The 26,973-nt window shown below is 38.1% G+C and overlaps 1 protein-coding gene across 4 annotated transcripts in view; it reads right to left on the bottom strand.

Moving 5' to 3' along the window:
* Nucleotides 1–20,635, bottom strand: part of TP63 (tumor protein p63) — a 207,871-nt gene extending 187,236 nt beyond the window's left edge. For 3 of the 4 annotated variants that reach the window (XM_010990098.3, XM_010990099.3, XM_010990102.3), the window contains exon 1: nucleotides 20,044–20,318. In XM_010990098.3, coding sequence (XP_010988400.1) covers nucleotides 20,044–20,105 — 62 coding nt within the window. In that variant the 5' untranslated portion in view covers nucleotides 20,106–20,318. Of the gene's footprint in view, nucleotides 1–20,043; nucleotides 20,319–20,346 lie in introns of those variants that run through there. The other variant, XM_010990100.3, reaches the window with a different exon arrangement.
* Between the last annotated feature and the right edge of the window lie 6,338 nt (nucleotides 20,636–26,973).

The raw sequence follows: 26,973 nt of genomic DNA, 5'->3' as shown, positions 1-26,973 counted from the left end.
CTTGCTGATGAAGTCCAGCTTATCGATTATTTCATGGATCATGCTTTTGGTATTATATTTTAAAAGTCATTGCCATATCCAAGGCCATCTAGATTTCCTCCTGTTATATTCTAGGAGTGTTATGGTTTTGAGGTTTACATTTAGGTCTATGATGAAGTTTGAGTTAATTTTTATGAAGTGTGTAAGATCTGTGTCTAGATTTTGTTTTCTTGTGCAGGTGAATGTCTGCTTATTTTAGCAACATTTGTTGAAGGACTGTCTTTGCCCCAATTTATTACCTATTGTAGTACCTTTTCTCCTTTGTCAGAGATCAGTTGACTATATCATGGGGCTCCCTATCCTGTTCCATTAATTTATCTATTGTTTCACCAAATACCACTGTCTTAGTCACTTTATGTTAAGTCGTGAGCTTGGGTAATGTAAGTCCTCCAACTTTGTTCTTCAATAACTTGTTTACTATTCTGAGTCTTTTGCCTCTGTGTATAATACTGAAAATCAGTTTGTCAATATCAACAAAGTAACTTCCTGGGATTTTGATACAGATTGAGTTCAATGTACAGTTGACCCTGAACAACACAGGTCTGAACTTCCTGGGTCCATTTATATGCAGATTTTTTTCCAATAACTACATACCACAGTACACAATCCACAGTTCATTGAATCTGCAGATTCAGGCCATGGATATGGAGGGCCAACTGCAAAGTTATATGCAGATTTTTGACTGTGTGGAGGGTTGGAGTCCCAACTGTATATAGATCAGGTTGGGAAGGACACAATATTGAGACTTTCTATCTGTGAACATAGAATATCTATTTTTTGATTTACTTCATCAGTGTTTGGTAGACTTTGACATATAGATCTTACTATTATTTTGTTAGATTTATACCTAACTAGTTCCTTTTTGTGTGTGCTAATGTCAATAATACTGTTTTTCTTTTTTAAAAATTTTTTTGTATTGAAGTACAGTCAGTTACAATGTATCAATTTCTGGTGTGCAGCACAATGTCCCAGTCACGCACACACATACATATATTCACTTTCATGTTCTTTTTCATTAAAGTTTATTATAAGATATTGAACATAGTTCCCTGTGCTATACAGAAAAATACTTTTTAGTATTTTTTTCATTTCAAATTCCACTTGCTCACTGCTGTTATATAAAAAATCAATTTATTTTTGTATGTTAAACTTACGTCTTGCAACATTCCTTATAATTGCTTATTAATTCCAAAGGGTTTTTTTTTTTTTTGGTTGATTCTTTTGGATTTCCCACATAGATAATCATATCATCTGCACACAGGAGAGTTTTATTTCTTCCTTCCCAATCTGTATATTCTTCTTTTATTTCTTTTTTTTTTTTTTTAGGACTTATTTTATTCATTAGAACTTCAAATGTAATATGGAAAGCAATGTGAAAGGGAACATCCTTGCCTGTTCCTGATCTTAGCAGGAAGGCTTCTAGTTTCTCATCATGAAGTATGATGTTAGCTGTAGGTTGTGTGTGTATGTGTATGTGTGTGTGTGTAATACATATTTAATCACCTTTGGAAAGTTCCATTAATTCCTAGTTTGCTGAGAGTTTTCATCATGAATGCATGTTGGATTTTGTCAAATACTTTTTCTGCATCTATTGATATTATCATGTGATTTTTTCTAGTTTAGACTGTTGATGTGACAGATAACATTAACTAATTTTTGAATATTGAACTAACCTTGCATATCTGGGATAAATCATAACTTCATAGTACTTTTGAGTTCTATAATTTCCTTTTGATTCTTAAATTTTCCATTTCTCTTTTATTATCCATCTGCTCTTACATGTTTTTTACTTTTTTCCATTAGGGCTTTTAACATATTAATCTCTTCTTGGATCATTTCAACGCCTATGTCATATATGAGACTGGTTATGACTGTTTTGTTCTTCAAACTCTGACTTTCCTGCTTCTACATGCTTTGACAGTTTTGTCAAAAGCTGCCATATTAAAGTAAATTTGCCTTTAGTGTAATCATTCATGTTCATATTGCTAGAAATCAGCCTGTGATTACGGTTTCTGTGGTTATAGGTGTCAAAGGCTTCAGATTCCTCCACTGCCCTTATTTTTAGCTCTTCTTTTGATTTTGGGCATTCTTTTGTGAAAGTCTGTACCTTGCAGTTCTTTCGTCTGTACTCAGCTACGATTATACTGGAGCCCACTTGGTGGAGTGGTAAGGTGTTGGGGCAGAAAAAGGTTCTATGAGATTCTAATTAAATCTCAGTCTTTTTATGGCTCTGTATCGCAGGTATATTATCTCACCAGTGTTTCTTCACTGCAAAGCTTTACTCCTCCTGACCTCTACCCCCTTTTCTGACTCTAGTATTTCAGTCTATTTCCATGAAACCCTGACCCCTATCAATTTTTCAACAACATCATTTTTCCTCCTTACTAAGGTGTTAAGCCTGAATGGGACCTGAGAGGAAAGGTTACCAACTGATGAGCTATATATTAGTTTTTTTGTGATATTATAAAGAAAACCATTTATTTCACAATGGTTCCCCTTTCCCTTCCCTTCAATGGGGGATCTTTCACAGATCCTCATGGTAAGAACCTGACAGTGTTCCTGGTAGAACCTCAGGAAAGTATGGGTGTCTTCCAAGACTGCAGTTCAAAGGGTCTCCCTTGTTAAGTTAGTTGACACAGCCTCCAGCCATTGATCAATTAAATGTCCCCACCACTTTATGGCTTCTGCTGCAGCAAAGCAGATCTCTACTGTGTCTGTCTCTGGATGAACCTATCTCTTCAGATTTGGGGGTAGCTATTTATCCTATAACCTCACTTCTTTAATGGGTACAAGAAAAGTTACTGATTTTTCAGTTGGCCCAAGTTTTTCTTGCTGTAAGAGAAGTGACAGTGTCTGAGCTCTTTACACACTGGAGTTAAACCAGAAGTCTCCCTAATTTTTAAATTTTATAGAAACAGATGTCTCAATTTCCATTTCATTGTGTTCCAATAGACTAAAGGGAGCTTTGAAAATTATGACAAATGTTCTTTTTACTTCCACAAATGCCATTAGTCCACAAGAAGTTTAGCTACGGCATTTCTTCCTAACTGATGATAGAGGCTTGAAATCATTGTAAATTTCATTGCAGGGCACTACATTTCAAGAGCTGTCCTGTGATCTTCCCACCCAGGTGTTCTCAGTGGAATGCGAAAGCAAACTTTTGGCTTCTCTCCGCTAACTCAATTAAGATCCCTTCCAGCTCATCAAGCAGAACAAAAAAATTATGTTGAGGACATGTGACAATGGAAAATAAGAGGACATGGCACGAAAGAGTTGGAGGCCAGGACATTTTATGTTGAAATCTGAGTGTGAGGTATTTCAGTGCATGAGATTTCTAAATGCATAGGTCATTAATGCAAATGTGAAAGGGCTTTGTGATTTCTAGATTTTCCAACTTACTCTAGTGATCATTTCTTTAGGACTTTTTTTAGATAGATATTTTTGGAAAAGAGCCATTACAACATTGGCATAGCTGAGAACTCTAGTCTCTTGCAAAGTCATCATTAGTAATATCATCTCTTTCCCACAAAGTTTCAGCTGAAAAGTACTTCTTAAAATTATGTTATTCAAAAAAATAATATATATTTCACAAATGTGTACACTTTTTAACCTTAGAATAAATATTCTAAATAGTAACCTCAGGTACTTTTATGTTCTATTATCAAAGCCAGTAAGCAAAATAATCATGAATTGATTTTAAGATGAAAACGATTTTCTTGTCTTACAGCATGTAGAAAACATAACTTATCTTCTTTCCTATACATTTCCATTTTAATAATCTACATTTTCACTTTGTCATGAAAGATCTCTTGTCATTCATTTCTTTGGGAAAAAAATTTCAAAATCAAAACCTTGTGTTAACGTTCTTTTACTTAAGTAAATATTTTGTATGTTTATTGGGGTGCTTCAACCGGTTTTGTACTTTAAGAAATATTGCTGGCAAATGGGTCTCATGCTTTTCCAGGTTTAGGTAATGAGCACAAAGTTGTTTCACAAATAAATGGGAGATTAGGTACATATCATTTACTATGAATAACAAACACACATAAAGAAAGTATCTAATCACCATGTCATTCTTTAATCTCTTCAGCCCTAGTGGAGGGTGGGCTGAAATTCAACCATTTCTCCCCCAAGCACAAAGAACCACATGAAAGACTTGAGATGCTCCTCTCTAACACACTCTTTTGGTGTTAAAAAAAACAAAGACTTAAGAATCTGTATAGATTTAATCCCATAAAAAGATAAAAGTTATAGACAACTAGACAAGTATCTTATTATAAATGAAACATGGTTTAGGGCAAAAGCTTTAAGAAAATTAAACACTCAAGGAATTTTTACTTAACAATCACAGCTCATAAAAGCTTGCATAGCATACATCCAAAGAGGTCTAGTTTTTGGTAGACTCAACTGAGAAATCTAGAAATTAGGTTTCTTTAATATTATGATATAAACACCACCACCACCAGCAGCAGCAAGTACCATGATTTGAAAAGAAAACTATTACTTATTTTGATTCAATCAGTTTAAATTGAGCAGATAATTACTGAGCAGAGTTTTAGGAGAACTATATAAGTTTATAACAGTGATATATAATGGGGACAACTCAAAAACTTAAACTAAGATTAATTGCCTTTTGTGAGTAAAACAAAAATATAATGAATCTCATTAGCAAAGTCATAAAAGAGATAGAAATGATCTCAGGTCAAAACCAGAGTGAAATCTGATCAAATGTACTAACATTTCTAAAGAAAAAATGTGCAGTCAAGGTGGGGTAGAGAATTTGTTGGTCTTCAGCCAAGGTTGAGGAACAAGAAAAGAAGTATATTTTATTGGGTCTCCAGCTCTGTCCTGGCACATGTATATTCTGGCCCAAGAACATGAGTGTCTATAAGGTCCTTTCAGTCTGTATATCTTTTTGGAGTTAGCTATATGGAGATGGATACATCAGGCCATCAAACTATCCACTGACCCTCCAGTGCCACATTTAGCCAGCAACATTCTGAATCGCATATGCCATCCCATACAGTATGTCTACAGGAGGACAATATGTTTATTAACCAACAGCAGCTTATTCAAGATGGTCATATTTCCCATTAAAAGAGATGATATATTGGCTTTCTCATTTTTGTATATCAGTCTGAGTGTTAACCAAGAAACTGATCCTGTACTGAAACATCAGGCTTCTAAACTTTCAAGTTTGAGAGCTAGCTTGGAATTAACAGGTATTGTCAAAGGTGATGCCATGCTGTGGAAACCAGATGCCCTCTATGGAAGACACCCAAGCCCAGAGTACAGTCCTTCTCTATAAACTTCGACAATTCTATCGGCCACCTTTGGAAATATATCCTTGATATTACCACTCTTTACCACTTTAGTACAAAGCACCATCAATTCTCATCTAGAACAGTAGTCCCTAGACGTGGTCCCTATGCTCTGTTCTCCACATGGCACACAGCCAAAGCGATTCCTTAAAATAGAAGATAATAAAATTCTTATGAGAGAAAAGTCAATCCTTTTCTTTACATCTACACTCTGCAGCCCTGCTCCCTAACAAATGATCTCATCTCTTATCTGTTCATTCTTACCCACTCTGTTCCAGCCACTCCTATCTCCTCCCACCCTGGAATTTTTTCTCTCCCCTAGATTTCTTCCTTATTCTCTTCGGATCTCTACTCAAAGTCCTAACCCTAGAGGACTTATTAGATGACCATCTCATTTAATATAGCATTCTTTTCAAACCTGTCATTTTCTTTACATACCCCTTGTCTTGCCTCACTTTTATGCAGAGACTTGCCACGAGCCCAACACATCAAGTACTTACTTGTGGGCTGAAGATACCAGTCCCATGATAGCGGGGATGAGTTTTCACTCACTAGCATCTAGAATAGGGCTTGACACATAGGTGGTACCCAGTACATTTTTCAAATCAACAGTTGCAAGAGAATTGTGTAGTAACAAATCCTATTTGATTCGATTACAGGGATTTAATCCTACCTTTGCTCAAGGAAGCATCTGTGTGATGTTCAGCAAGTCACTAGCTCTATACCTTCAGGTTCTTTATCTATAAAAATGGAATTAATAATAGCTCTGGGCCTCAAATACTAGATGTGAAAGGGTTTTACATAATAAAACCTTGAACAATTATGACGGGTTTGGACAAACAAGATATCCAGGCTTACAAACAGGATAGGTGACAAAGTTTAGTGAGAAGAACACTGAATACTGAGTGTCAAATGCTGACTGTAAGTCTCGACTCTCCCCCGGGCAGCCCTGTGACTTTGGGTCAGTTATTTATCCCTAAAAAAAAAAAAGCCTCATTTTCCTGATGAAAGAAAAAATAACTTATTTTTCAATAAGATTTAAAAATTATTTTACAGAAATTGCAGCTTAGTCATCAGGAAAACCAATAGTGACTAAGGAATTTTTATTAATTGTTTCTCCATAATTCATTCAATGAACAGCTATTCACTGAGCACCCACACATACCAGGCTCTGTTCTAAGTGGGATAAATCAGGGCACGGAGTCGACAAATATTCAGCTCTCATGGAGCTTACCTTCCACTGTGGAGAGACAGATAAGAAACGGTAAGCATAAGTAAATGAAATTGTATTTTGGAAGGTGATGTGTATTATATGGACAAAGTAGCATAGTAAGGAGCTGGGGACTTAAAATGTTAGAAGGGAAGGGGTCAAATTGCAATTAAGAGGCCATGACATCTGAGCATACACTGTCATTGAAAGATTTTTTTATCTCCTCTTCCTCTTTCCCTTCTACTTTTTTTGCTCAAAAATTTGATACTATATATTTTATTTAAAATTATAGAAATTGAATTCCTACTAGAGGGTAGCATATTATAAGATACCTTTGAAGAGATACTATTGTGAAACCACCTTTAAAATGAGTTATTTAATCTTCCCATGTAGAAATCTCTAAGCTTATAAATGCAGTTCATCTCATTGGGTTTCTTAATATTTATTTCTTTAAAAGAAGTGGTATTTACATTGCAAATGAAATAAATAGTAATATTTTTAAAACTCATGCATATTCTTTAGTCCACTTATTTTGAAACTCATGATTTTTAGTGCTAACTTTTCTGTTCTTAGAAACTGCTAAAGCAAGGAGGTGGAGGAAAGGCAGACACTTTTTTTTTTTTTTTTAACAGTGTCCCACCTTTGCCTTCCTAGGAGGGCTGCACGCACAGTAACCAGGCAACTGTCCCAAGCAGAATCAGGAAAATGATAGAAGAGACGTTAGGCTTCCTGAGAACATCCATGTAGAGTTTGAAATGGCTTTCTAAGCAAACACAATCAATTGATCCTCTCCGTCAGCCCTCTGAATCGTACTGTGACTAAAGAAGTTACCAGAAGACCTGTTGAGTTGGGCCCTCTAAGAGGGAGGTTGTTGAAATTAGCTTGTAAGTCATATTTAATGACTTTGGTCAACTGCTCATCACAGAAGTTAGACATACCTATCAGTCATTGTCTTAGCACAGATATTTACATTGGTTCTTTATTTGATCTGATCTGGGATCTGTATCAAGTGAGGGAAAGGTAGATAAGGAGTGAGGGGGAAAGAATAAAAAACATTAAAATGTAGAACAGAAATATTTTAACTAAATTAAACAGTTGTTGAATGCCTATTATGTATAGGACTCAATGTTAGACATTGCATATATTCAGAAATAATTAAAAGCTTGGTTATTTAAGTAAATACAAATACCTTTAGAGAAATATGAATAAAGTTTGATGGCATTATCAGAGAAGAAATGTACGACATTATCTGTGATTAAGCAAAAGCTTTATTCACTCATCCATTCGTCTACTCACTCGTTCATTTATTATGCATTTGTAAATTACCTTCTATATATACTCAAAGAATATCGAAATAAATGACAGTGCCTCCCCTTGAAAGTTGTATAAGTAGGATATCAAAGTTCAGTGTGCATCGGAATCCCCTGAAGAGTGTGTTAAAATACAGATTGTTGGGCCACAACTCCAGGTTTCTTGACTCAGTAGGGCTCAGATGGGACCTGGGAATCTGCATTTCTGCCACACTCTTGGGTGCTGCTATGACTCTGTTTCTCAGGAGTATACCTGGAAAACCACCTAGGCTAGAGTGATGCTTCTTAAATTTAGTGTTCATAAATTCACCTGAGTTCTTACTAAAAGGCAAATTTTCATTTAGTAGGACTGACAGAGGACCCCAGATTCTGTATTATTCCAAGTACTTCCCTTTGAGTAGTGAAGGGCTAGTAGGTGGACAGAAATTTGTAGTCAAACATGCACAAAAGAAATAAATAGACATTAAGACAAATCTTGAACAAGGAATTGGGTTTTTGCAGGGGAGATTGTGAGAGTGTGCAGATGGGAATGGGTTCAGTGCAGGCTGGAGGTGTGAAAGGGGTAAAAGGATAGTAGATTTTGACCAGAATGGAAGTGTGAGGTGGTTTGAGTTGGGACTGGAAAAACTTCAGTAATGAGGAAGTCCAGGACAAGGTTGTGCGGGTTGGTAACTGGAATAGAGTAGAAATAGGACCTCTTTGAGTTAAGGAAGCCAAGGAAATGTGAGGCCACATTATGTTAAGGTCATCGAAGGGATACTGGAGTTCCCAAAGAGCTGGCAGAAGTAAAGAAGAAAATGGAGCTGGGTTATATAGGAGAAGCTCCTAAAGTCAGCATGTTGTCCTGAAGTCAGTAAGCCACTTTGATAGAAGAGGACTCAGAAGACGTGGAAGTGTTGAGTGGTGGTGGGTAAACAATGACCTGAAAACAGCAGTGTTGAGTGTGAAATACATTAGTTTCTTCTCTTAAATAAAAAGGAGTATACGTAGATGGCTTTTCTTTTGCTGAAGAACCATGGGAAATATGGGTGTTTTCAGAGAAAGAACAGCTTTCTGTTAAGACAAGCCATCAGAGGAGTAAAAGAAAAGAAAAGGTCAAAGATGGAGGGAAAAGTCTGTTGTAAAGGTGTAGCAAGTCAAAATACCACTCTGGAAAAAAATATCACTTTGCTAGAGTGGAAATGGGAAAAAAAAAAAAAGCAGAAGTAATTTAGGTATGTGGAAGAGGATTCTAATTAAGTGAGCAAGTTTCATAACAGAAATTAGGGAATGAGGGCTTTGTGAATTATTAACAGCAGTGGGGGAGCAAAAGCAATGATTTAAAAACAAACAAACAAACAAACAAAAATTAAAAAAGAGTTTTTGAAGAGGTCTCAAGTTTCCAAATTGGGCCACGCCACACTTTCGAAGTTGAATCCTTGTGTGCAAGGTCCTCGTTACTATTACTGGAACTCATGTACCTCCAGAGACAGAATAGACTGTTCTCAAAATATTTCTAGGGTTGTTTCAATGGTAAAAAAGATCCTTGGTAACATGTCCCCTCTTTAGATTCAAACTGCTTTTCTAGAATGATAAACAGTCATTTTTTTAGGGTCTCTAAGCATGAAAAAAAAAATCTATGACAAAAATCATCCCTACATAGAATTTACTGGGAGTTAAGGTTAGACCATAAAAAAAATAATGTAGAAATCAAGATCCTACTCATCTCCACCAATGTCTAGCTATTTTAACCTGGTAGGCTACACAGCCTCTCTGTGCCTCAATTTCTTCATCTGTAGAATAAGAATAATAAGTGTTATAACATATAAAGTGCTTACTATGTGCCAGTTGCTGTCTTTAAGTCGTTTATACAATTAACTAATTTACTTCTCAGAGCAACCCTGTCAGGTAGGTAAACTATCATGCTCATTTCTACATGAGAAAACAAACGCAGAGATTAAGTTGGGAGAGCTAACAACTGGCAGAGAGGATTTGAACCAAGTCACCCTGGTCACAAAATTCAGTCTCAAACATTATACCACTGTCTTTTGGTTGGCAATAGATAATGCTAGTAAATACCTCTTAAGGCGATTTGAGTACTAAATATGTAAATTGAATTGAGTATGTAAGGTGCACAGAACAGTTTCTAGCACATAGTGAACATTCAATAAATACTAGACATTCAACGGTTTCTGACTCATCCTCATTTTCTAAATATACAAGTTCAAACGTTGAGATCTCAGAAAATTAGTAATTGTGGTTTCTGTAGTTGCTCTAGTTATTAAAAAGTGCTAATTAAAACCACATGTCACTTCACATCTCTTAAATTAGTAAAATTTCAAAATAATATCTAAAGCTTTAACTCTTTGGCAAAAGTCATTGGCATGCTCTTTTAAAGAGTAATATTTTCCAGAAACTTGAAAAGATACATACACTTCTATTCACCAACCCTCTTACTTCTTAGATGGCAGCATATTGTCGGGGAAGCAGCAAAGTTCTTTAGATTGGATAGTCTTGGGTTTAAATTACGACTCTGGTGAAAATGAAAATACCAGGAGTTCCTTCCACGTACTAGGGAAGTCATCTTGGTTAAGCTAGTTATCCCCCTGAGGATCATTTTCTCATCTGCAAACTGGGCATACTGCTTAGGCAGAAAAAATGTATTACGTGAGTAACATGGGTAAATTACATGGCAGTTAGTATAGACTGAATATGTATTAGTTTGCTTTCCTTAAATATTTGTTCCATGGAATGATCCCAAGAAAATAACTCAAAAGTGGCTATATAAAAATTTTAATTTATAATAACCAAACTAAATGTTCGATCAGGGAAATTAATGTATTAAGTTGCATTGGTATGATGAGATTCTCATGCACTTACTTATGATAGTGCAAAATGTATGACAAATGGAAAGGGCCTGAGTAATTTATATAATAAAACATCGGAATTATTTTATGATTGTTATTTATGTATAAAAATTATGGGTTTAAAAGATGACATGGCAAACAACTGTTTTACTAGATTTGGTTGGTTGGCTTCCACTGTTGTTGAGAACATGTCATTTGTCTAATAGATTTTCATATCATTAATATCAAGTTACAAGTACTTTTATTTGAAGGTTTCATATGAGACTACCTACCGTGCTCTGACATTTGTGTTTCTACCTGAGCTTTAAAGACATTCCTTCACCTTACACTTAGTTCAGCTGATGCTAGAAGACTTGATATGGTAAAACCAGTACTTGAAAACTTTGAATTTTAAATTTCTTATATATTCACTCAGTAATATTTACTGGGCATTATTGAATAATTTTGTAGTTTACAATAAGGTTGGATTATTTAAGCCTCTGTCATTTCCCTTTTTTTATTCCTTTGTCACCCCAACTAACAGTATTTATCAATTTATTTAAATATTTGATAATTTACAAAACTCCTTTAAAATTTGCTTAGCAACTCAGATAAACTAGATAATAAAAAACAATTTTCTGATAAAATGCAAAAGTTATATATTTTGTCAGTTTTATTTGTATTTTTGTTTTTGATACATAGCTGTCATAATTTTTTCTCACTTAAAAAAATGCCCCAATTTCACTTTTGCAGAGCAAAGGTGGGACTGGTGTTTTTGAAAGTGCTTTGTGATATTTTTAGCTTTTTTGGGTATATTCTGTCCTTCCAAGAAGCAAAGCTATACAGAGTTTCTATGAAAGAAGACAGGAAGGAGAAATGGAGAGAGGAAAAAGATTCCATTTTACTGCTTTGAAAGGCTCAAGACTTAACAGGTAAAATTTTATATACATTTTATGTAGGAATATAAAGTTAGTCCTCAAACGTCAGACAGAAGGGCAAGTCGTGCTTTCATGAACGAGGCTTCCGCTCAGTGAAGACATGATTCAGCATAAGACTCTATAAATGTGTCATCTAAGATGGCCTACATTTACACCAGCGTTACCAGGTAGCTGTCACCCACCGAGATCTCTTCACTAACATTGAAATGTTCAAGCCATTTCAGCCTCTACCAGACACCCAATAAAACAGCTTGTGAAGGTGCAAAGATTTATCACATTCAATAGTATCAATTGAAATGCTGGGAAAAAATTCATTTTGACTAGAAGTTTCTTAATTGCTCATAATTTAGTTTGAAAATCCAGTCAAGTGGAAAGTTTTTCATTCATTGCCTGAGAGAAAACTATTAAGAAGAAAAATAAAATGGAAACATACATCTTATTAGCCCTTTTGGTTTAGAGGAGGTTGCAACAAAAAAGTTGGAAGAAAGTGAGTTTTCTCATTGAAAGCTTCAATACATATAATTATGAAGTTGAGTAAATGACACTACTAAGTTCAAGCACAAAAATGGAGGTTCACCGAGTAAGGAAAAAAAAAGAGAAAAGAAAAACTAGTGCTGAATTTCAAATAAAATATTTAAAGCTTGGTATTTTTAAGGAAGCTTTAAAAATTGACCACCTTGATGAAATTTCAGAATATGATTGGGGGATAAGTTAACTGCAATCAACAATCGGAAGACATAACATACTTAAATTTCAAAGCAAAAGTCTCTAATACAGAGTTACCCCTATTATGAATCTGTATATATTCTATTATTTATTTCAATCTATAGCACTATCTGTAAAAAGCTTACGTTAAAAATCTACTTTAGGGAAGCATGTGGCTGATTAAATCACCACACCAGCTTCCCATTTTGTATTTCCTGACTCAAAACGCTTTATCGGTCTTAACATTATGATGACGCTGGTATCGCCCTCAATTATGAAACAGCTGCCTGAGTTAATGAAAAGTGAGAATGGGTGTTTGCTGTTCAACTTGACAAATTAAGTTTGCTCATTTGAAACGAAAGAAAAAGGTACTGGAGATTTGAAAGGGGCACGGAGATTTTGAGCCCTTACATTTCTTCTAAGCGTAATGATTTCATTCTGAACTTCAAAGAGTCCAATTCGTAATAAAAAGAGGGTCAGATATAAGTGGAGAATGGAGGGCAAACAATAAGAATGGAGTGACAATTCCCTCCATCTAAATTATCCCCCAAATATTATGGCTTAAGGTAAAACAGAAATGTTAATAACTGTCATTTCCCAAACCTTGACTAACCAAAAAGTACACATCACCCCATGTCCATTTCTCATCCTATTTTAAATGGAACAAAGTGACTTTCAGAGGCTGGGAAGTGCATAATTACATAGACTGGAGTCTTTGGACTTTGATCATAATTATAGTGCTTTATCCATCCATCACTTGTTGCTTGAGGACTATTCCTCAGTGAGTTCTTTAAAGGAGATGGAAACCCTGTCAGGACAAATTTGAGCTTCAAAACAGCTAATCAAAAACTTGGCTCTCTTGACTTGAAACAGATTGAAAATTGCCACTTTAATCTCACAATCCATTTGGCTTTTAAGTAAAGTGAGAACATGGAGTCTGTCTTGGGGAAGGCATGTGCCTCTGCAGTTCAGACCACTGGGTACCTTTTTATGAGCTTCCACTGGGACATTGGGTCCCAGTTTGCCTCACTGTATATATTGGTTTTCAAAATTGGGTATGCAAACAAATCGTCTGAGGTGCTTGATAAAAATGCTGCATTTGCATTCCTTCCCCTCCCCTGCCCCATTTCTCAGAGGGAGGCATCAGTGTAATCCTAAACCTAAAATTAACTGGGAAACGCATAGCACCAGAAGGCCTCCGAGAGCTGTTTTCCAAGGGTGGTATGAGAAGCACATGAATCAAAATGTTCACAATGCAATTCTGAGGCTCCATCTAGACTTACCAAATCATAATCTCAGGGTATTGATGTAACGTCTCTCTGAATTCCTCACATCAGGAATGTGTACAATATTGTGTTTTCCTGAATCTGAATTTGGGTGTCACAGTTTCATTTACCTCCTAAGAGTCAAATATATTTCTGTATAGAGCATTTTGAGGAACCTTAATAGATGCTAGTAACTAGAGTCACCCTTCCAGCTTGCTGCCTCCAAGGCAGTCCCCAGCCTGCGTGTGCAGAGCCCTCCATCCTTCCCTGCAGCTCATTGTAGTATTTCTATGAGTGTAGTCCTTCTCTGGATTCCCTGAGGTCTAGGACTGCATCTTACTCATGCCTTTGTCTTTCCCACCCAACACCAAAAAGTAAATAAGCTCATGGAATACATTAAACGAACAAATCAAAACAAGAAAAAAGATTTTAGGTTCCATATCTACAATTTGAGGATAAAAATCCTTTACCTGGTAAATTAGTTTCCTTTTGCTGCTGTAACAAATTACCCCAAACTTGTGGCTTCAATCAACCTGTTACCAAAGGCAAGTTCATGTGCCTGCCTCACCATGAGGCCAAACAAACTGAAATGTCAGAGTCTGGAGCAGAGAAACTTTTATTGCAGGGCCAAGCAAGGAGGATGGGGTGGCTCATGCCCAGGAAAACCTCGACCTCCCCGGGGTGTTTCAGCAAAGCATATTTAAAGGGCAGGTGAGGGAGCGGGTTGCAGGGTACACGATCAGCTTGTGCACAGTTCTCTGATTGGTTGATGTTGAGGTAACACGGAGGTCAACCCTATCAACCACCAGGTGCTAGAAGGTCAAGTAGTTAATTTCTTCCCTTTGGTGGTGGTTTAGGCATCTGAAAAACTCAGGAAATATACACGAGATACTATTATCTGAGTACTTCAGAGACGAGCTACAGCAGAGCATATAGGGGAGGGGTCTGACCCTGGAAGTCCCCACAAGTCCTGCTCATTTACAAACCCAGATTATTATCTCACAGTTCTGTAGGTCAGAAGGCTGATACAGATCTCACTGGGCTGAAATCAAGGTGTTAGAAGGACTGCATTCCTTCCAGAGGCTGGAAAGGAAAATCTGTGTCCTTGCCTTTTCCAGCCTCTAGAGGCTGCCAGCCTTCCCTGGCTCATGGTCCCCTTCCATCTTCAAAATCTGTTGAGTCTTTTCTCACATGACATCACTCTGACTCTTTTTCTACCTGCCACTTCCACTTTTAAGGACTCTTGCCATTACGCTGGACCCACATGGATAATCCACAATAATCTACCTATCTCAAGGTCAGCTGATTAGCATCCTTATTTCCATCTGCAACCTAATTACCCTTTGCTGTGTAAGATACCATTGTCACAAGCTTGGGACATTAACACACGGCTACCTTTAGAGATCACTATGCTGCCTGCCACAGCCTGCCCTGGTGGGTCAGCTACATACTGTGGTGGGCACACTGTAAAGCTCTATACAGAGCTCACAAAATGTTATGTTCTGTGGCAGAAATGGCATTGAACAGGGAAGAGCCTTGAATTTTAGACTTGGTTCTGCTAATGTGTTTGTGTGTGTGAGATTTGGGGCAAATCACTTGACCTCTCTGTGATTTAGATTTCTCAATTCTAAAGTAAAAGCACTGAGAGAGACAAGTCAGGATCAGGTCAAGACTCATCATGACCTTTGTTCTTAATTTAAAGGTGATGTAGAGCAAAATGGAACTTAAGGCATGCCTGTGTGAGGACACAGTGCTGTTGGGAAGGGACCTCCAGGCCTCCGGTGTGCTGTGCACACAACAGTAGAACTGAGCAAAACAATAAGGGGATGGATTTCAGAGTTCAGTTGGGTTAATTTTTAATTCTCAGTGTCAGTTTTGAATGGTAGATCAGAAGCTGTTATCCCTTCTTACCTTATGAGGAAATTTTGATTTAGATAGCTTAAGCGATTTCATAAAGGTCACATAATCAATGAGAGGTAGCATTAAGACCATGATCTAGATCTTTTGACAAGTCCTATGGGCCTCCGGCTGACACACTCCCTGCGTCTCTGCCACTTAAATGCACTCACAGCTTAGGAGCAGCACACAGAATTACAACACGTCATGATTTGGGCTGACTACAGTTGGTCATAAAGGTCTTTAGAACGGTACTCTTGTAAAAATTACAGGGGCTGGAGGCAGGGCTTTTTTCTTGACTATAACTGGTGGCCGCATTAGTCCCTGTTGATAAATTGTACCTTTATATTTCTTTATGAACAAATTCTTCCAGCCCTCTGCCTTGCTTCATTGCAAGTGCTGATATAAACAACCTACAGGGAATGCAGCGTGTCGGCTCACTCCTTTCAGTCAGACAAACTTAGTGATTACGGCGCTGGCTCAAATTCATGGATTAGCCTTATTAAAAACTGGCTTGCTCATTGAAGTGGATGGATCCATCCTTTATCTGACATCAGAAATTATATTATTGTATGTTATATCACTTTCCAAAGTTATGATATGCACATAAACAACACTCTGGGGACCTTTTTCATTTTTATCCTGGGAGGAAAAAGAGCAGTTGGAAAAAGAGGAGCTGGAGTGAGTTTAATGAAGGGACTATTTGTCAAGGGAGAAGAGATACGGTGTGGCTTTTTGCAGCTAGTTAGCAGTGGCTAGAAATAGTTACAGTTCCTCAACTTGAAGGAGAGGGAGAGTAGAGAGCAGTTACTCGAACACAAGACATCCGGACCTGGGCTAAGGGCCCCTACAGGACCCTTTCGCAGAAAAGCCAGCGGAGGAGGCCAGGGAAACATACACCCACGTTCCCTCTTCTCCTGGTGCCCACTGGTTAAACCCCAGAGGAAACTGGAGGAGAAAGGAACTGTTAAGGCAATCTTTGGAAATCAGCTTCCTGGAGTCCAGAACAAGAAGGATGAAGGGTGGGTGTGGAGGGGTAAGTGGAGGACACTCAACGCAGAACTACATCTGCCTTTATGTGACTGTATTTGACGAATAAAATCATCTCCTCTGTACGTTCACTGTCACCATCTCCCTGTCCTTTGGGGATATATTTAGAAAACACAGTTAATAAAGTTGACCTTTAAGTTACTAAAGCACAAAATTCACAATCAATATGGAATTTACACAGGAAATACTTCTTACTCATCCATACAGTGCTTTAACAGTTTAAACTTCTGAGTAGAGAGTGACTGAAAAAATAACTCAGAATCATTTTGCAAGTGGTTCAAATTGTCGTATGTTTTAGTTTCTCTTACTTTTAGCGTTCGGCTATCAGTGTTTCAAAATTTAATCTTGATTCAATTTTATCATTTTAACTAGTTGACTTGCAAAACGATACTTGGAAGAATTTAATCTTTCAGAATTACTTGGTTAAAGAAATGTATGTTAAAAACTAGGTGTCAATTCTAAAAAATGAAAGGATGCAAGAAGGCCCAATTTATAACCCAAACAATAAATTAACGAAAGTTTAACTTCTCAAATGCCAAATTTTAGATTCATTTTGAGTACTTACCAATAAAAAATAAATAGAACTCATTGTATATAGTTTTCATTTACAAGGAAATGATATCTTACCCTTGGGCTCTTCTTTATTGATTTTGGATATTTTCATCTATTTTTGTTAAAATTAAGCTAGCAGTAAAATGACAAAACTTGTGATTTTTTTTTCCACCTTGTCTTCTTGTAATGGTCAAAAGCATTAAAGAGGAAATCTAAGCTTTATAGTTTAAGGACTCTTGGTTTTCAGAAAAGCTTTTTGCAAATACTAAAGTAAATTAGCATTCATATCAAAGAACCACTAAATGCATAATATGCCAGTATGTTCAGGTGCAAAGGGAAAAAAAAAAAACAGAGGGTGAAATCTCAATTTTAACTGAGAGAGTGATTACCATCGCACTTTGAAATGTGTATTAAAATTGGCTTTTGGGGAATGGCATTAACATTCAGTAATAAATGGTAATAGCATCTCTCATTTATTCTATTCTGTGATATAAGGAAATTCATGCATTAAGGTAGCTTAGAGTTAAAAATAATAGGAAATCCTGTTCTTTCTGTTTTTTTTAATAACTACCTTTCATGACTTCTTTCTAAAGACAAGGTCAGGAAAAAGACAAATTTAACTATGTAGATGACTATGATTATGGAATGATTAAATTTGGTCTTACTTAAAATAGATTTTGTAAACTGAGAACGGCAAGGGTTGTCTGCTTAGAAAAACCAGCTCAAACCCATTCACTCCTTAGGCATACAAGAGAATATCATTCAATTCTTGCTTTGACAAGGTACAGTATCTTAGCTTTCTTATAGTGGTGTTTCACTTATTCATTCCTTCATTTATTCACTGAGGGGTATAATCGAAAAGCAGCAAGAATTCAGTCCTTGAAATAGCTGACGAAACAGTTAAAGTATATGAGGAAAATATATGTTATTAAATATATAAGGACTATTGAGTTATATAAATGAACATTACAGCCATACCTTATTCATTTTTGTATTTCCAGTGCCTTACTCAGAGTAGATGATGAGCAGCAAATATTTTTCTTTAATTTGTTTGCCAGTTCAGTTTTTATGACAAATGAAAAGTGCATAATCTTGCCTAAAACAATTTATTTGGCAAATAAACGTTCCCTAGCACCCTTGCACCACAATCTCACAGCTCCCTGCGTCTCCCCCAAAAGTGGCACTCACCATGATAAAAGTTCAGGGATTCAGCAAAATTTAAAGCGTTTTGAAAGTACTAGTATGATTTTAAATTTTACCATCTGTTCAAAAACTGAGATATTTGCTCCATGAATTAACAGGTTGTTGAGACACTATGAAAAGCAATTTCCTCATGTGTTCATATTTACAGGCGTCTCTCATCAATCACTAGAAATACCTCTGGACAGAGGTGTACATGATTGACGTGTGGGTTGCTAGTCAATAGAAGAAAGTTTCTCCTGGAGCGGAGGTAGATCCAAGTACCTACTTTTAAAAAGCTGCCCTCCAGAGAAGCATTACACAGCGAATGTTTCCTCAGAACTATCCTCTTAGAAATACTTATTTCCAAGATTTTGTTGGAATAGGCAAATTAGAGGCTGGAAAAAATGTTGAGAACTAGAAAATCTGCAGTGTTTCGCTCGTCATCCACCCACTCCCCAACTGCAAGGAAATCTAATTTTTGAGTTATCTAAGAACATCAAGCCCAGAGCCATTCATTTTTGCTAACATTGCTGTCCGTGGCACACAGCAAGGCAGGAATCAAATCATCGCATTCCAACCTGGAAGACCACAATCATGCTTCCTCTCTCTCTTTCTTTCCTTTTTCTCCCTCTCTTGTCTTACTTTCTCCACCATTCCATTTCCATTTCTACCTCACTCTTCCTCTTGGGCTTTCTCACACAGCCCACCAGAAACCTCCCAGGAAAAGAAGCTAAGTCTCCATAGTTCACATGAATGTTTACATGGTGACAAATCATATTCACAAATGAAAAATCACACATCTTCCTTAACTGCCTGGGCAACTCCACAGTGATCCCTGGCCAGGGAGCCCCCTCCACTGTGGGACTGAGGCTCTACCAAGCACCCGTGGTGAATGACAAGTTAACCCCTTTGGAACCACACCATTTTCAACACTCAGAGGACCTCCCTCATTAGTCTTATAAAATAAAGTATGAAATTCCAACGTCAGATCTCATGCTGTTAAATTAACAACATCACACCACGACATAACGACCTGAATTTCTCCCATAACTTTATGACTGGAAAACACTCTTCACGTTTCATTTACCAGTTTAAAAATAGCCAACTCTAATTTGAAACACACACACACACACACACATCGTGCAGGCTCCCTAATATCCCCTTTTAGTGCTAGGCAAATGTTTCTTCCTATAAACAGAAAGAAAATTCAGTAGCATCGTAAGTTTTTAAAAGTCAGATTTGTCAAAAGATGATGTTTGTTGTCAAACAAATCAAGAAGAAAATATGCCACAGAGCCAAAATGACAAGCCACAATCTGTTTGGTATAACAATGGCTATTTATCTATTTTTTAAGGAAGGGATGCATCAAAATTATTGTGTTTATTTTGGCAGGAAGAACCTCCACAGGCTAATCCATCCCCTGTCCAATGAAACGTCTTCTTCTTGGGTGGGTGAGGGCTGAGCCAGGCAAGTAACAGATTTTAAACATCTTAAAATGGTATGACAAGTTTTTTAAGAAACCATGGGAAGACTGTCTTCAAACTTTGTCACTTGGTAGATCCGGATAGGAACTAGAAAAGAACATTAGAAAAGATGCCCACAGACCACTTTAAGTCCACAGAAAGTCCAAAATAACATCACCGCGCTCATAAATGAGGAGAGGTTGCTCTTTGCACCAGGCAGAAGCACTCGTCATACACAAGGCACTCCGATTAAGCTTTGAGAGAAGTTACGTCACGTTTAAACTCACCGCTGGATGTAAGGGTCGGGACAGTACCGTAGGGTGGCACACCGTGAAGTTTCAAAATTCATTGCCTTCAACTCTCTTTGATATCAACAAGTGGAGAACAATTTTATAACATATACACATCTACCTGTGTATATGTAGATATAGAGCCAGGAGGCTAAAAGCAATAGGGTCAAATGCTATCAGACATAGAAGTGTAGACAATTCCCCCCCTTCACACACAGTTGCCAAGAGGCGGAGCGTTTCTTGATTTGAGCCAATGAGATTCATCAAGTGACTAAAACATCAGAAACGGTTGAATCTTACCAGCTGGGCATCCTCTCTAACGTTGTTCTTTCCCTTCCACGACAGCTTTAGAGTCCTTGACGTATAGTGGCCACACTTGCTGGCAACTTGGAGTCATCTCTGAGCTTCTGGTCTCTCTGGTGATTGGATGCTGGCATGAATGGCATCAGAGTTTAATTTCAGCAGCCTGGACTTTCAGAACAGAGCAGAGCAGATGAGTGTTCACCCTCTCCAGCTAATTAATGTTCCCTTGGATCTGCATGCTGATTTGATTTGACGACTTCTGTAACTGCTTCTGGAACTAAATATCTCACAGAGCTGCTTAGAGAGTTGTTTTGTTTTGCTGTTTTTTTTTTTTTTTTTTCATCTCCACCTTCACCCTCCCCTTTCCCCCCTTCATTCTCCCTTTCAGCCAACCGCCTGTTGTGGTCACAATCTCAAATAGCAAAGACAGGGAAATTCCTTGATTATATTTAACCTAGAACTCACTCTTCGTCTCAGCTAAAAGAGATACCCATTCACATCCCCTTAGAAGTTTTGCCTCCCCTAAATTAAAAAACAATAAGAATAACCTTTATTGAGGCTTTAAAATATCCTACCTCAAACACACACACACAATTTCTTAAACTAATATTAAAGTGGAAAATATACTATTTTACACTATTTTGAAACTTACAAAATTATTTCAAATTGTCTGTTACTGAAAACGTTTCATTTTCCTCTCTCTCAGTCCCTCTCACCCTCTTCTTTATGTCGTATTGTTTTTGCTGGTTTTGGTTTTGCTTTGGCTCAAGCTACTTTGGAGTAAAAACTGTTGTCTTTCGTATATCTAAAAATTAATATAGTATCAAAAAAGTCTACATACAGAATAATTCACTTCCTTTATGAATACAAGCTGTAAACCTATCCTGGTTTTGTGGATTTGGAAATTGAATGAAATATGATTCAGAAGCTAAATTAAAATAGACTCCAACAGAAAAAAAAAACAAAACACAACCCTGTAAGTGTGCCCAAGTGTCACTAACACGGCAAGTTCACATCCTCCACTCACCCCCCAATCACAGGTCACCTATAACCTGGTGACATCAGAAGTTGTCAAAGTTGTGAGATAATCTAAAGTCCTTTTCAGAGGAATTTGACATTTCCTTTTGAGAAATTTTGGTTCAAAATGCATCTCATAAAAATATTTTATTTGTTGCTTCAGCCAGGATAGAAAAGAGAAGCTATTTAAAACCTGACATTCTCTTCCTTACTTAGCCTGAGAGTGTCTAACATCTGTGAATTGTGAAATTCACAAATATGCCGGCCTGAGCCCCAGCCAATTCAAACAGCTTGTTCTACAAAACGGGAAACTTGAGGGAAGATCATTTTACTAATTAATTATAGATTTGTTAATTGGAGTTAAAGTGTTTGGCTTTATTCCCTGCTATTGGCAAATACGGATGACCGGAGTATACAGCGTTCTTAAATTGAAAATGCTCCGTTTCCTTCGACCACGGCCAAGTTGTTCCATCACTCAGTGCCTTGCTTTTTCCCATTTGTACCACGAGAGGTGAGATCATGACCTCTAGTGCGGTGCTTCTCAAATGTGGGTGCACCTGTGAGTCACCTGGAACTCTTGCTAATGCAGGGTCTGGTTCAGTCGGTCGGGGGTGAGCTCCCAGGCGATGCCCGGGCTGCTGGTCTGGCATACCCTTTGAGTAGCAAGGCCTAGCGCTCTGGACAAGCCTGCTGTTTATTTACTGCTAGGAAATAAGCAGAGCTCTTCTAAATATTTTAAATCACCAGCAGGGGCTTTAGACTCCCAAATACAGGATTAATTTGCAAATATTCCTTACATCTTTTTCATTTCAAAAGGTTTCTAGCCCCATTTATAAAGAAGACCATTTAAACCGTATGCCCTGACATCAATAGTCATTGTTTTTTAAAAAAAAAAAAACCCTAAATTTACTAAGGGGGACGGGTATTAAATGGCAAAAATTTATATAAATAATTATGAAAAATACTGATTCCTCTTGCATTGTGGAAATAAATGCAGACAGCTACCCTAACCAAGGGCAAAAGCAAACTCTTTAGGGTTCAACAACCTACCAATAGCACACAGCCATCCAGCGCCTGGGAAAGTAAGTGACAACTATCCCATAATCATCATAATTGCCACTTATATTTATATTACATCCCTCTTCACCCGGGGGGCTCAGGTTACTGTAAAAATGTATAAAATATTTCTTTGGTGTGCAAATTAGAGGCTTTTCTAACACCTTCCTTAAGTCTTTTAGGCAGAGATTGTAATAGAATAAGGTACACATTAGCCTGGGAGAAAGCAATTGCCTTTCTGACCATGACTCACAACTTTGAATGGTGTTGTTTGTGAAGATTTTTGATTCGCATGAAGAGGAGGAGAAAATAAAAAGCTTAGGGAAACAGCAGCATTTAAGACCTGGAACTCTGGACATAATGTGAGATAAAAGGACACTTTCTCCTTCCAGTGCCTCGCAGGTGTACACTTTGCCAAACTGAGGTATTCAAAACACAAAACCCTTCTCATGTATATCCATGTGAATTATTTCTTAACTGCTCCCCTTCATGTGGTCTATTTCCTGGGTTGCATAGTTTTCTGGTAGCGCCCCTGCCCTGCGTTGCATTTTGTCCTCCATCCAGAATGTTTTTAAACCCTGCGAGCATACATCTGCATCTCACAAATATGTCAAAGAACAGGAAGCTTTTCTCATCCTTCCAGGTAAAAGGAAGCTGCCCTACCTCTAATGTCTTAAGTCATTTGATTTTCAATTCTATGAGGGCACCTGCTTCTTTCTTCCTGAATTTGAACTATTTTTGCATTAGACCCATCTCCTGTACTGAATCATAAACAACTTGAGGGCGGGTGTGCTATCTGATTCATCTCTGTATTTCCAGAGACTAGCAAAATATGGTCCGGTGGACAAATAACATGTTTATTATCTTTGTAAAGATGATCTACTAATTATTATAAGCAGGTAAAAAAGAACTTCCACAAAGCCCTTGACTTCTTAGAACCAACGTCATTTAGATATAATTTGCATGCAATGGAATTCACTAATTCTAACTGTTCCATTTGAGGGATTTTGACATATTATATACTGTGTAGCCCCCACCCCAACCAAGATAGAGAATATTTCATTACCCCCTAAACCCCTCATTTTGATTACCCCCAAATGCTCCCCTTTGCAGTTAGTCCTTCCTCATCACTGGCCCTAGACAGTCTTTTTTTTTCATTATGTGTTAGATGTTTTCTAGAACAGCATTATCCAATAGAACTTCCTGTGATGAAGGAAATGTTCTCTATTTATACTAACATGGTAGCCACTAGCCACATATGGCTGATTTGTCTGAGAAACTACATTTTAATTTTTATTTAATTTTAGTCAACTTACATTTAAATAGCCCATGTGGCTAGTGGCTACTGTGCTGGACATCACTGTGCTAGAATGTCACATAAATCGAGCAGGTGTTCTTTTGTGTCTTGTAGGTTTTTTACACTCAACATATTGTTTTTGAGATATACCCATGTTGTTAAGTATGTCAATAACTTGTTCTTTTTTTTTTTTTTTCATCGCTGTTGAGCTTGTGGATTGCTCCTTTTTTTTTTTTCATTATTAAGGACAAATTATGGTCTCACATCTTCAATTATGGCCAGAAGCAGAAAGCTAATGAGTTCATAAGAGCTCAATCATAACTCATCCCGCAGAGTCCCACAGTGACGTGGGGTAGCTCGGTCCCTCCAAGGCTGCCGCAGTCCTAGACAAGGCAGCGATGTGACAGAAAGAAACTTACTAACCCAGCTCTAGTCTGGGCCCTGGCCCCAGCTTCCTCCCTGACTTTAGCAAACAGCCTTTTTTCTTCGGGTCTTACATTCTTGATCTTTAAGAGGAAGGATGTACCAGTGAGGATTCTTCTGTTATTAGTGATAGAAACTAACTCCGGCTAAATAAAGCTAAAAATATGAAAATAGGTTAAAAATAGGAAAATCTACAGACTGGAAGAGAAAGATGAAAAACAAGATTTGGGAAAGGGCTGGGACCAGAGAAGCTCCAGGGCTCTAAGCAACAGGCATGAACAGAGTCCCTTCATAGTGCCACCGTAGGGGTGCGTCAGACCCAACGGTTTTTTATTTTTTATTTTTTTGAACTTGAGTCGTTTACCTTAAGATTCAAATTCTCAGAAACAAGAGGACAGGTGTGGCCAGCAGAGGTCTGAACACCTTGATTGACAGCTCCACCGAGACTGGGGCAGAGAGTTTCCAAAAGAAAACAGTTTCTATTAAGCTAAGGAAAGGGCAGTAGGCTCAGGGCAATTGAAAACAGCAGATGCCACCATGCGGGGCTTAAAGTGGACGATCTCGCACATTCCTTAGAGCTCTGGCTGTTGGTGGCTCTGTGATTGGAGAAGCTGAATTTCTTGTCGGGGTAACTGAACCTCAGGTCCTCTCCATCTTGACCGTCCTCTCTTTTGTAATACAGGGATCAGAAGAGAATCTTCTAGCATCAGATGTGCTGGAGTAATGAATTCATCCTATGTCACCACAACCGAAAGGACTGAGGAGTTTGGTGATTTCTAGTTTTAAGACCCTTTTCTGTACATGACTTCAGTTCAACCCCACGATCTCTGATTTATAGAAGTAGAAACCAAGTTCTGTTTTGAAGAGGATCCTGCTAGGCCTTCCAACGTTGTGCCCTGTGAATCTAATACTTGCTGAAGAGGGCATCCAGTCAGAGTCAAGCTGGGCCTAGAATTGAAGTGTGGTGGGTTAGGGTCAAATGCTTTTTTACATCAGTGGAAAAGCCAACGCAATGCAAGCTTGGCCACATGCTTCTTCTGAGTTGACTTCCACCTCTTTACAGGTCACTGGAATTCATCCAGTAGAAAAAAATGCATAAAGCTAACGTCTCACAGTCTACTGAGAAGAAAGAAGATTCCTCAGGGAAGTGTCTGAGGAAAGGGACACCTCTATTCTCTTCAGAGGGCAGGCGAGGAAACACAGAGGCCGACTGGGGAGGGAGGAGGTTGGCAGTTTCCCTAACAGACAAACCTGATACCCTCCGAGTCACACCCAGTGTCCTAGCGCAATGTGGGTGGGCTTCTTGTCCAGACATCCCTGAACAGCTGTGAGGGGGCTGCTCCTCACTCCCACCCCTCCTTTGCTCCGTGCCCACGTGAGTGAGAGATAAATAAGGAGACACAGGAAGTCCTTATTTGGCACCTTCCAGATTTTTGTTTTCCCCTGAACCATTTGTCAGTTGCAGATCCAGTGTACCCTCACTCTAAATGTCTGGGTGTGTATGAGACAATCGCTTACATAATCACAGTTTAATAAAGAAATGAAATTAACATTGATAAAATATTATCATCATCTCTACATATCTTACTTGGATTTTGCCAATTGTCCCAGGGATGTTTTTTTATAGCAAGAGAAAATCCTGGCTCTTACATCACATTCCACTGTCCTGTTTCTTTACCCTTTTTTATACTGGGAACCGTTCCTCTGTCGTTGTGTTACATGACGGATAGTTTTGAAGCATTCAAGCAAGTTATTTTGTAGAATATACCTTAGTTTAGCTTTGACTGATGTTTCCTCATACTTAGATTGAGTTATCTACTCCTGGCAGAAACATCACAAAATTGATACTGTGTCCTTCTTGTTACCAGGCAGGGTTCTTGGACTCCATAATCAATAGAAATTGGTAAGAGGCCAGACGAGAGAAGTTCAGGCAAGGCTTTACTGGGACTCGTGCTGCAGCACAAGGGAGTGAAAACAAGTAACAGGTGCCCTTACTCACTCCCTGTGGGGGGTTGGGGGGTAGCTGGTCCCGTAAACGGGGTGAGAATAGGAATGAATCCGTGGGTCGGGCTGGTGGGGTGGCTTGGGTGGTCTGCCCACCCCCTTGGTGCTGCTCTGGGCAGCATCACGTGCAGCACCCTGCTTCTGTTCCTGACACTTCAGAAGCCGCAGTTGGGAGTTTGGTCTTTTTGTATCTTGTTCATAATTTGCCCCAACTGCACATGCACACAGTTATTTGTAGTCCCTTTTAGTTTCTTTGTATTCGGTCCCAGCCTGTCTCCATCTTAATGCATCATATCAGGAATTGCTCAGTTTATAAACCCCACCAAAGGGTTTTCCCCAGGCCTCATCTCAGGAGCAGGATTTACTGTGAATCTAATACAGTTTAAATGTCAAGACCTCTTCTTTGCATATACAGTCCCTTCTGAGGTCCTAAGAACTATCTTAGTACTATGTATACATGGTCATTATGTTTCTGTAAAATATACAAACATGAGGCATTTTAACTACAATCTTCTAATATTACCGTTTCTTTCTACTCCAATTTCTCCTTCATCACCATTCATCTCAAATAAATGGTGATAGAGAAGCCATGGGATTTTTAGGATCCAGCCAAGAGCAAGCTGAATAGCGGATCCTTTTAGTTTGAGTTTGGGGGTATACATTCATGTAGTCATAGTTAGGTTTGTGTAGAGTTACGTTATCGCTACTCATCCCAGTATAAGAATAGCTTCCAAGAATACTCCTCCTGCCTATGGCACTAGGCACGGTGTCACTGAAGACCCAGGCTGGAGATTCACATCACACTACGGGTATCCCCAACAGTCACT

This window comes from Camelus dromedarius, chromosome 2 (assembly GCF_036321535.1).
Source record: "Camelus dromedarius isolate mCamDro1 chromosome 2, mCamDro1.pat, whole genome shotgun sequence".
Lineage (NCBI taxonomy): Eukaryota > Metazoa > Chordata > Mammalia > Artiodactyla > Camelidae > Camelus > Camelus dromedarius.
This window is presented reverse-complemented; position numbering and strand designations above follow the sequence as displayed.